This window comes from Tupaia chinensis, unplaced genomic scaffold, assembly GCF_000334495.1.
Source record: "Tupaia chinensis unplaced genomic scaffold, TupChi_1.0 Scaffold000178_1, whole genome shotgun sequence".
NCBI classification, from domain to species: Eukaryota; Metazoa; Chordata; class Mammalia; order Scandentia; family Tupaiidae; genus Tupaia; species Tupaia belangeri.
Window position 1 is genome coordinate 2370275 of NW_006159653.1, and position 11218 is coordinate 2381492.

General features: G+C 60.5%; 1 protein-coding gene across 1 annotated transcript; it reads left to right on the forward strand.

Annotated features, from left to right (window-relative positions):
• Positions 1 to 6: 6 nt before the first annotated feature.
• Positions 7 to 9859, forward strand: AMDHD2 (amidohydrolase domain containing 2; the record flags this gene model as incomplete). The annotated part of the gene is made up of 10 exons (XM_006146411.2): positions 7 to 130; positions 209 to 348; positions 7342 to 7396; positions 7550 to 7762; positions 7834 to 7922; positions 8006 to 8150; positions 8227 to 8334; positions 8470 to 8538; positions 9195 to 9296; positions 9607 to 9859. Coding segments are annotated over 10 exons (1134 nt in total), but the record flags the coding sequence as incomplete, so codon positions are not given.
• Positions 9860 to 11218: the final 1359 nt, after the last annotated feature.

Genomic DNA, 11218 nt, shown 5'->3' on the forward strand with positions numbered 1-11218 from the left:
CGGGGGGTGCGCGGGGGCCGCGTTCTGGCCCCGGAGAAGCTGTTTTTCGAGGAGCGGCGTGTGGCCGACGAACAGCGGGACGCCGGGGGCCGCATCCTCGCGCCCGGCTTCATCGACGTGCAGATCAACGGTACGGCCCGGGAGGGGCCAGGGCACCCCGGGCAGGCGCTCTGAGCTTTCTGCGACCCTTTTTTTTCTGTGGCCACAGGTGGATTTGGTGTTGACTTCTCCCTGGTCACGGAGGACGTGGGTTCAGGGGTTGCCCTGGTGGCCCAGAGGCTCCTGTCGCACGGTGTCACCTCCTTCTGCCCCACCCTGGTTACTTCCCCACATGAGGTGTATCACAAGGTGAGCAAAGGGGCTCCAGGAGCGGTTGAGGCATTTAGAACGTGCACGTGCCTGGGAGCGGCTGAGCACTCCCATCGGCCTGGTCACGCTGCAGTCCCCTTCCGCCCTTCGTCCTTTCAGGATCTTGGGCAGGTGCTCGCTGGCCTGGCCTGTTTTCCAAGCCTCAGGGGCTGGAGTTTCAACCTGGGTGGGGCATGTGGGGTCTGGCTTTCTCTGCATAGCACCTAACCTAGCCTGTACTGGTTTCTGACCCACCACCTTATTTTCAAATCTTGGTGCATGTCCACCACCCAGTATGCTGCATGGTACCTGGGTATGGCAGGGGGTCTGGCTGCCTCTGCCGGCCCCACCCCTGTATTTGCTATCTCCCACCCTCCCCCTGCCACACGCCTCCCCTACTTTACATTATCATGCCTCCAGGCTCCAGAGGCCTCCTGACCAAGGACTCTGGGGACTTTGTGATTGCCACAGGCATAGCTGCTGGTCAGGCCCACCCTCCCTAACCTGTTTGTGGCATGAATGGCACCTGAAGGAAGACTCCCCACCCCGTGTTCCTGTGACCCCTCCCTTCTACTCTCCCCTTTACCTGGAAGGAGTTTGGTTGTAATTGATTCCACTTCGTTTAAAACAGTTACCATTTGTGAAGGGTTTCAAATTTAATTCTGCTTTGTCTTATTATTTAGACTTCTACCACCTGAGCATATTTTTCCTGAACTTTTTTTTAAAGAAAGGTTTTTGCTATAGGAGGCATGTCCTCACCAGAAAGACAGAGAGAGGGAGACAGAAAGGGAGAAATCACCCCCCAGGGGGATGGCTACGCTGCAATCCCTTCTCCTCCACTCTCCTCTCGGGATCTTGGGCACGCACGCACATGCGCCCAGCGTGAGTTTAAGCCACCGGGTCCGGGACTCGAACTGCAGTCGACTAACTGGCAGTCCAGCGACGTAGCCATTATACCATCTGCTGGTCCCCCTGAACTGTTTGTAGTTTGAATAGCTCAAAATTTATTTCTAATTTGCTGTGGTGCATGTGTGCTTGCCAGAGAGAGGAGAGACAAAGTAAGAAAGTGCCCTGCCCCTGGCGCGGGGAGGTGTCCAGGCTGCAGTCCCCCCATCTCCTCATGGAGACTCACACCGTGAGCAGGGTGCAGCTGCCTTAACCACTGTGCTCTTGCTAGCCCGTCATGCTTTGTTCCTTTCTTTCCTCTCTTCTCCTCCACCCCTCCCTTTCCGCCTCTCCTCCTTACCTCTCCTCCCCTTCTCAGTCTAGAGGAGGGTGCATGAGCTAGCCCTAGGGAGAAGGCACCCTCCAATGGGCAGGTCATGCCACAATCCCTTGCCTTTAAAACTCCATCCTGTTGGGATTTGGGGCTTGCATACGTGTGCCTGGTGTGTTTGTTAAGCCCCTGGAGCTGCTGTTTTAACCGTTCATATTCGCTTACACAACCACAGTGCAGTTAGTGTAGGGAGTCAACAGTTACTGGGTTTTTTTGTTTGTTTGTTTTTTTGGCCAGAGGGCAGGCTTGTTCACCAGGAGAAAGCATTCCTACTGCGGTGTAATCACACTGCAGTCCCCCCTTCATCCTGATGGGATTTGGGGCACATACATACATGGGCCTGGCGTGTTTTTGACGCTTCTGGGGCCAGCGTGTGCACTGCACAGCCAGCCACATGGGGTCCGGTCTCCTTAAGCATTAGGCCTTGGGGCTGGCCCCGTCACAGTGCTTTAATCAGCAGTGTCTGTCCTCTCCGTTGCCCCGGCTGCTGTCCCCTCCGGTACACGATCTTCGTGGGACTGTGGGTCGCCTTGCTGCCTGCTGGCCCTTTCTGGGAGTGGCCACAGGGGCAGAGCAGCGACTGAAGTCTCTGGCGTGGGCTCTGGATTTGGTTCTGGCCTCCTGATGCCTTCAGTTCAGCTGGAAGCCTTGGGCCAATCTCACTGTTTGGAGCCTCCGTTTCCTCAAACTTGAAGTGAGCACAGGAGCAGAGCGTGTCTCTTAGGGGGCTGTGGGGTGCGTGTGCCCGTGCTGTGCTGGGTATGGGCGAAACACTCAGCAAACGGTGGCCTGGAAACGTCTGTGGCTCCCGCCAGAGTCCAGGGCGAGGCTCCAAACTCTCCTGCTGCAGCAGAGCGCATCCGACTCTCCCCGAAGATCAGGGCCCAGCTCGTTGCCCTCCCACACCTGCTCTGGCCATCCTGGCCCTTAGGTTCTTTCTGGGCCCCCCAAGCACTCCGCCTGGCCCCAGGCTGCCCTTCCGAGCCAAGCCTACCTTCCCCTGCTGACTGTCCATGCCGCCCTGGGCTCCGTGCGTGGCCTGGCTGCACTTTGCGGCAGACTGCAGCTCTGCAGGGAGGAGTGTGGAGTAGGAGCCTCTCAGAAGTCTTGGGTTTTCTTCCTGGCACCCATTGCAGTCCAGGTACTTACCCCTCTGGAAGCACGTTTAGGACCAGGGCTCTCGAGAGTAGACTTGGTCGTGGAGGTCAAGGAGGTGGAGGGCTTGGTGATGGGAAACAATACCAGCATCCTCTTGGAAGCCAGGGGGCCTCACTCCAGTCCTGCCGTCTAGCCCGCCTTTCTCCAGGGCCCGTTCACACCTGGGGCCTTGGAGGGCCACTTTGCCAGAAGTCGCCCCACCTGCTTGTTTTCTCGGGGCCTCTTCCCTGGCCCTAGCATGAGGCCGTCGTGTGTGTGTGTGTGTGTGTGTGTGTGTGTGTGTGGCTGGCACGTGCTCTTGCTGGAAACAGGAAGCGAGAAAGCACCTCTGGGGATGGCCATGCTGCAGTCCCTTCTACACTGGGGATTTGGGGCAGGTTCCCACGTGCCCTGTGTGGTTTTTCAAGTTGCTGGGTCTGGGACTAGGACGGTGCGGTCGGCCATGGGGGTCCAGCTGCCTTAAACACTGTGCCACCTTCTGGCCTGCATGAGGCAGTTCTGACCCTCCTCCTCAGCTTCCGGACCCTTGTCTGCAGAGCCAAGGTCAGACCCCTCAGGCGTGGCCCACACACCCTTCACACCTGGGCTTTCTTCACTGCTTCCCTGCCTTGAGTGTGCCTAGCTCCTGCACCTCCAGGCCGCCATTCCTTCTGCCCTCTCTCGGCGCACTCTTGCTCTTTACCTTCCAAAGCTTTATGAGTAGACTTCAAACACTTCAGGAGAGACCAGCAGTTAGTGGCTATGTCAGTGGACTCCCATGTAGTCAATTGTGGTTCGAGTCCTGCACCCAGTGGCTTAAACTCATGCTGGGAGCGTGTGCGTGCGTGCCCAAGATCCCAAGAGGAGAATGGAGGAGAAGGGATTGCGGCATGGCCATCCCCCCGGGGGGTGATTTATTGCTTTCTGTCTCTTTCTGGGGAGCGCACGTGCTGTATAGTGAAAACTCTCAAGAAAAAGAAAAGAAAAAAAATGGAGGGGCCGGCAGATGGGATAGTGGTCACATCGCTGGACTCCCTGGGGTTAATCCCAACCTGGTGGCTTCCAATTCACGCTGGGTGCATGTGTGTGTGCGCACGCGCATGCCCAAGATCCCGGGAGGAGGATGGAGAAGGGGTTGCAGTGTGGTTGTCCCCCTGGGGGTGATTTTTACTTTCCCTCTCACTGACTGTCTCTCGGGTGAGCTCGTGCACCCTATAGTGAAAACCTCTCGGGGGGAGCTTCATGGAAAAATGGAGTTTTCCAAGTTTATGTTGGAGTCAAATGTTTTGAAATCCATGCATACTTTTTCCATAATGCACATTTTGTACAAACTTTTAGAGAACCCTTGAATTCTAGAAAAAGTGAGCGAGTATTTTTCTCTTTAGTCTTTAGCATACTTGGATGTCCAGATGGCTTGTTAAGAGCAGCAGCCTTTGCCCCTACCGGTTCACACCCTAGGGACAGTCACTGTTGTGGAATTCGCCCTCTGACCTCAGAATGCCCGTGTTCCTACTGACTTTCCAGTTCAGGGCAGGGACCGTTCTTCCCGCTGGGAAAGAGGAAGGTCAGCGCCTTCTGCACCTGGAGTCCCTCTTCCTGCCCCTCCCCCAAGCAGCCCGTTACCTGGGGTGGGACAGCCACACCGAGTGGCCACTGGTGCTGAAGGGAAGCCGCTGCATCCCGTGTTCTTACTCGCCGACTCTGCCTTCCTCTGAGCCAGTGCTCACTGTTCACTTGGTGGTGGTGTGCGTTTGAATTTTTGCTGTAGGGGCATGATCTCTCCAGAGAGGAATGGGGATGGGGGCGAGTGAGAAGTCACTCTGTGGGGGGACAGCCACACCACAATCCTTTCTCCATGTCCCTTTTAGGGTTTTGAGCATGCTTGCACACGTGCCCTGGGTGTTTTTTCTAGTTAGTTTGGGCCTCTACCCGCCGAGCCAGCCACATGGGGCCGGGCCTTCACCACCATGCCGTCTGCTGCCCATTTGCTTGGGATTTTGAGAGAGATTTGCCATAGGGCACATGGGTTCACGTGCATGAGAGAGAGGAGTGCGAGACCCCCTCCGGTGTTGGCAGGCTGCAGTCCCCTCGTTGTTCTTTCAGGTTCTGGGTATGTGCACGGAGGCACGCAGCGTGAGTCTGAAGCTGTCTGGTCCGGGACGAGAACTGTTGTAGGCCACGAGAAAGTCCACCCTCACCAACCATACCACCTGCTGACCCCTTGCTTAGTTTTTTTTTTTGAGAGTCCAGCCTCACCAACCATAGCACCTGCTGACCCCTTGCTTAGTTTTTTTTTTTTTAAGAATTATTTATTTAATTCCATTTGTTATTTTTAAAATTTGACCCAGGGGAAGGGGGCAGGAAGCAAGAAAGCAAGGTCTGGGACTCAAACTGTGCTTGGCCACGTGGGAATCCAGCACCTTTAACCACCATGTCACCTGCTCACCCCCCTCACTTAGGTTTTTTAGTGGCTGCCTTGAGTCGGTTTGCAGCGTCGTCCTCCCAGGCCAGGCACCACACCATGGGCTGTTACCAGTCCGTCTGGCAGCCTGCCCTCCCTTCCTCCCTCCCTAGGGCTGGTAGGCCCTGCGCCCCAGGGGCTCCTGCTCTTCACGGAGCCCTTCCCGCTTTCCTGCCAGGTCTGGGTCCGAGGCCCTGCATCTCTCTTTGCAGGTTTCCACCTTCATTTGTTCATTTTGGTGGAGCTAATCCTCCAGTACCTTCTAAGAAAAGAGGTCTTGATTTTTAAAAAATTTTCCAAAGGGTACATGCCCTGGCTGGAGAGACCAAAACAAGAGAGGCACAGTGAGAAAGCACCTCACCCCCACTACGGGGACCGGTCACGCTGCCGTCCTTTCTTCTGTCTCTGCCCTTTGGGGAGTCGGCGCAAGCATGCCCGTGCCTGGCGTGTTTCTCAAGCCGTCATGTCCTGGACTTGAACTGCGCAGTCGCCTATGTGGGAACCAGCCGCCTTAACTACCAGGCCACTGGCTGTCCCCGAGAGGTCAGTTTCTGAGACCGCGAATGTCTGAAGATGCTTTTGTTTCCTTGACCGGTGGCTGGGCTGTGCTCAGAGACCTGGGCTGGGTGTCATTTTCCTCTCGGTTCCAACGGGACCGCTGTACTGCTCTTGGCCTCAGCCTTGCTGCTGGAGGCTCGGAAGCTGTCTGACCTGGGCACGTGGGGATGACGTGCGTGTCTCTTCTCTCTGGAACCTTTGGGAGGTCTTTCCTTCCCTCTCTCGGGACCCCAGTCTCGGGGTGACGTGGTGGCACTGCCGACGGCAGGTCCTGTCAGTCTGCAGGTGGGCGCTGGTGTGTGTTTGGCTGTCTGGGCTCACGTCTTCAGAGACCCTTTCCTGTCCCTGCTCTGGGCCGCCGCACCGGCAGGCCTCCGGGGCTGGCTCTGTCGTCTTCTTGTCCCTGTCCCCTCTGTCTCCCAGTCAGGAGCAGGAGCCCTTGTGCCCTCGCTTTGGCGCCAGCTCGCCCGGTGCCCCGTACCCTCACTCCTGACGCCCGTTCTTGTGTCCTGGGAGGCGTGCTGTGCCCCAGGGTGTGAGGAGGCTCCTGCCCGTCATCCTCGTGCTCTCTGCTTCCCGGCCCACCCTGGCCGGTCGCAGGTGCCCTGGGGCCTCTGGCTGGCAGCGAGTGTCCCTCGGCCTCCCTGGCTGGCCCCAGACTCCGCCCTGCGCTCTGCTTGTGCGCAGGCACCCGCAGGCCGCTGGGCACGCCGTAGGTCAGGGACTCCGCGTGCTTTCTCTCGGGCTGGGCAGACCCCCACAGAGAACCCTCACGTCTGCCTCAGAGGGCCAGGCCTGTGTGCGGACCTGCTGAGAGCCCAAGAACCGACTCGCTTACCACCGAGGGCTCTGGCCCTGCCCCTGCCCCGGGCTGCGCGCTGCACCCTCCAGGTATTTGGGTACCCTGGGCAGGAGCTCCAGGCCCAGCCACTCTGACAAGCTCCTCATCACCTCCCAGCCCACGTCACTCCACTTCTCGCGGCAGCAGATGCCAGGACCCGAGCCCAGGGGCTGCTTTGTCCCCTGCGTGGCCGCTGTTAAGCTCCTGATGGCCAGCTACCTTCTTCCTAGCACCCCCCACGTACAAGCCTCTTAAAAATCCCTCCTACGTTGGGGTGGGGAGCTCAGCAGAGGGCCACAGTCGGGCCGCCAGCCGTACCGGGGACTTGGCAGGGCTGGAGGTGGACGCCCGGCCGTGTTGGGGGGGCAGGGACCTTCCTGCCCGGGTCTGGCTCTGCCTCTGCTGCATGGCCGTGCTGGGCTGTGGAGTGGGTCTTCCCTGTGCAGAGAACGCTCTGCGGCTCACACTGGCACTCGCCCTGCCTGGGCTGGGGCTCCTGCCCATGTGGAACCCCTCTGATGCCTCCTGGTCCTCAGGGCAGGCACTCTGGGCCCCATTTCTATGTTCCTGAGTGTCCTGATGGCATTCTCTAGTGCCCAAGGGGATGGCCAGCGGGGGCCTGGCTCTGTGCTGACCTCTGACCTGTGATCCCTGACCTTGGCTATGACCTCTGGGTGCTGGGCAGTGGGGGGTGGGGCTTTAACAGCTGGTTCCCCCCAGGTCCTTCCTCAGATCCCCGTGAAGAGTGGTGGTCCCCATGGGGCAGGGGTCCTCGGTGAGTGGCTGATCCCCTCCCTGCCCATCCTGGGAGGCTCCTCAGGGACCTGCTGGCAGCCCTGCCCCCTCCAGGTGCCCCACGGGGAGGGTGGTTAGGTGGGGGCAAGGCAGGGTCGCCTGCCGGAGCCACTGCTGCTCCTCCCCTCCCCAGGGGTGCACCTGGAGGGGCCGTTCATCAGCCAGGAGAAGCGGGGTGCACACCCAGAGGCCCACCTCCGCTCCTTTGAGGCCAATGGCTTCGACGATGTGCTGGCCACCTACGGGTCCCTGGACAACGTGCGCATCGTGACGTTGGCCCCAGAGCTGCACCGCAGCCACGAGGTGATCGAGGAGCTGACGGCTCGTGGCATCTGTGTGTCCCTAGGTGAGAGGCCCCCAGGTGGGCTGTGGGGTGGGCCTGCACTGGGTGTAGTCTGAATCCAGGTCCGCACGCAGGGCACTCGGTGGCCGACTTGAGGGCCGCGGAGGGAGCCGTGCAGCGCGGGGCCACCTTCATCACCCACCTCTTCAACGCCATGCTGCCTGTGAGTGCTGCCCTGGCCTCTGGGGGTGTGACCCAGCGCTTCCACTGTCGGTCACTCAGCCGGCTCCTCCTGTCCCCTCCCAGTTCCACCACCGTGACCCAGGCATCGTGGGGCTCCTGACCAGTGACCAGCTGCCCCCAGGCCGCTGCATCTTCTATGGAATGATTGCAGATGGCATGCATACCAACCCTGCCGCCCTGCGCATTGCCCACCGGGCCCATCCCCAGGGTGAGCTGGTGTGCAGGGTCTGACGGGCAGGCGGGCTGGCCCAGCAGGGCAGGTCCTAAAGCCTCTTTTTCTAAAGGACTGGTGCTGGTCACCGATGCAGTCCCTGCCCTGGGCCTGGGCAACGGCCGTCACACGCTAGGACAGCAGGAGGTGGAGGTGGATGGGCTGACGGCCTATGTAGCAGGTGACTTACGCCCCCAACTTCCCCATGGGAGCAGCCTCTTGGCCTCTCTGGTGGGAGGCAAGACCCTTGGGGGCCCCCCAGCTCCGGCTAGTGAGCCTGCGAACCCAGGTCCTACCAGCTGGTGTCTCTCTCAAGGCACTAAGACACTGTGCGGCAGCATTGCTCCGATGGACGTCTGTGTCCGCCATTTCCTGCAGGCCACAGGTCAGTGGGCCGGTGTGCATGCGTGTGCACACTGGGTATGTCAGCGGAGGCTGCACCTGTGAGAGGCTGGGAGGAGAGCGGGGGCACCTGTACGTGCATGTACACACTGGGAGTGTCAGGGGAGAGGCTGGGGGGAGAGCGGAGCCACCCGTACATGCGTGTGCACACTGGGTGTGTCAGGGTGGAGGCTGCACCTGCAAGAGGCTGGGGGGAGAGTGGGGGCAACAGGGCCCCACACCCCCATTCTTCCTTTGCCTTTTGGTTTAGAGCATTTGGGCAGGGGAGAGGGGCTGTGTGGCCATGGGGGGTGCGGAAGAGGGTGTGGTCACTTGACCTCTTTTTGGGGATCAGAGTCCAGAACCCTGGGTGACTGCCAGGTTGGTGGTGTGGTTGGCCCAGGGCATTGCCTCCTTGTGCCGGGGGCTCTCCCGGGACCCAGGAAGACGGAGGTCCCATGGGCACATGGGCCCAGTGGGCGCTTTGTGAGGAGGAGGTCCCTGCAGGGCGGGGTGGGGGTGGCTGGGAGAGGGCAGGCACCATCAACCTGCCCCTCTTGCTGCAGAGCAGGGTCAGCGCCCCGCCCCACCCCGCCCCGCCCCGCAGCCTGGGAGCTTGGGCGTGCAGGGCTGCGGCATTGCCAGGCCATGTCCCTGCAGGCTGCAGCGTGGAGTCGGCTCTGGAGGCTGCTTCCCTGCACCCTGCCCAGCTGCTGGGGCTGGAGACACACAAGGGGACCTTGGACTTCGGTGCCGATGCAGGTGAGGGCCGCGTGTGCTCTGGGGGCCTGGGCCTCCTAGCTCCCCACAGCTGAGTAGCCCCTCTTCCGGTCAGGGCAGGGTGGTTTCTGGCATCTGAGACAAGGCCAGGTGAGGGCCCCTCACTCACCCCTAGCTGCTGGGCATTGGAGTGCTTGCCTCCGGGACTCTCGCGCCAGCCTGTGGTGGGCTGGGCCGTGGCCCTGGGCCTTGGTTTCCAGTCCCCCCAACTGTGGGTGCTGGAGGGACGACTCCACGCAGGGGTGGCAGCAGGCCCACCTCGGCCATCTCCTCACTGCCTGACTCCAACCAGACTTCATAGTGCTCGACGACACGCTACATGTCTGGGCCACCTACATCTCCGGGGAGCTGGTGTGGCAGGCCAAGGAAGCCGGACAGTGACTGGGGCCTGGCTGGAGAGGATGCCCAGCCAGCTGAACACTCAGGCCGACGGTTGGAGGAGCTGGTCTCCAGGATTAAGAGAGCCCTGCCCTTGGCGGACGCCCTTGGCCTCCCGAAGCCCTCTTGGGGCAGGAGGCCTGGATAAACGTGTGCCCAACAGGCTCTGCCTTGTCTCGGATTTGCTCTCATTTGGAGCCTGGCTTCTGGTTGTTTCCATGGGTGCCTTGGTATCCTCCTGGGGGAGGCGGTGTCTGTGGCTTGAGGTGGGAATGGCTGGATTCTTGCTCCGCCTGGCCTGCGGGGCCTGGTGGAGCAACGGCCTTACTGTTGGGTGTAGCTGTCCAGGAGCTGCAGCCACAGGTTAGGACTGGGGGGCAGGGCAGGGCAGCGCCACATGCTGGGGGGAGCTAGTTTCTGCAATCTGCTCGCCCTCCCAAGTCAGGTGGGTAGGGTGCAGGCTGAGGCCTAGTCCTGGGTCCGGGCCCAGCACTGGACACCTTTCTGACCAGGAGGGAGTCGCCAGGTCACCCAGTTCCCAGTGCAGGAGGCATGGCCTGAGGGCCCCCAAACTGGACCGTGACCCTGAGCCACCTCTCGGGTGACTGAGGTGCTGCTTTCTTTGAGGTCGTCTCAGCAGCCTATCTCTCGGCCAGAGCCCCAGGCAAATGCCCTGGCTTTGGGCGGCTTTGTGCTCCGCCTCTGTCTCCTTGTGACACCCTGTAGTCCCCTGGGCCCTGGTATGCACCCAGGCTCGCTTCCCCAGCCCAGGAGCACCTGCCTCAGGTTCTCCAGATAGCCTCAAAGTGGGCAGGCTTTGGGGGCCTTTGCTCAGGCTGCAGTGACACAGGCTAGGTGGCAGGAGTTGGTGCGGACATGGGGCTGTCGTGGTCTCCCCAGCTGGCTCCAGCTGGGTCCACGTGTGGTATAGGAGGTCAGACACCTGGGACGTGCTGTGTCTGCTGGCCCCAGCTCTGCCCCTCTGCTGTCAGTCCACGAAAGAAAATGCCACCAGGCTCAAAGTGCTGACACTCCTCCTGGGCCCCTACCCGTGTCAGTGCAGAAAGCCTGGAGAGTGCCCCTCAGGGTTGAGGGGTGGCTGGGGCAGGGATCCAGGGGGGCTGGTTTCAGCCCACGTGCCCCTGGGTATGCACCAGGTCCCATGACCTTCTGAGAGGTGGTTGCAAGGATGCCGAGGCAGCCCCTGACACACAGCTGACCCCTCCACCCTATGTGCCAGGGGCCGGAGGATGGCCGTGAGCAGCCGTCCAGGGGCACACTATGGTGGGAGGGGCAGTGGCGGGGGAGAGCTAAGAGGCTTGTCTGGCATTCCCCTGGGCAGGCTGTTTGTTCTTCTTGATCTGAGGGTTAACTGGGTCCTCTTCTGTCAAAAACCCAAGGAGCTGTCACCCTATTTGTCATTCCCATTTCTCATTTGGAAGAACTGGGGGACTAGGTCCCAGGGCTGGAATCACTCCATTCAGCCGACCTCAGGGATGGAGAGCCCGGGAGGGACCCGGGCCCTG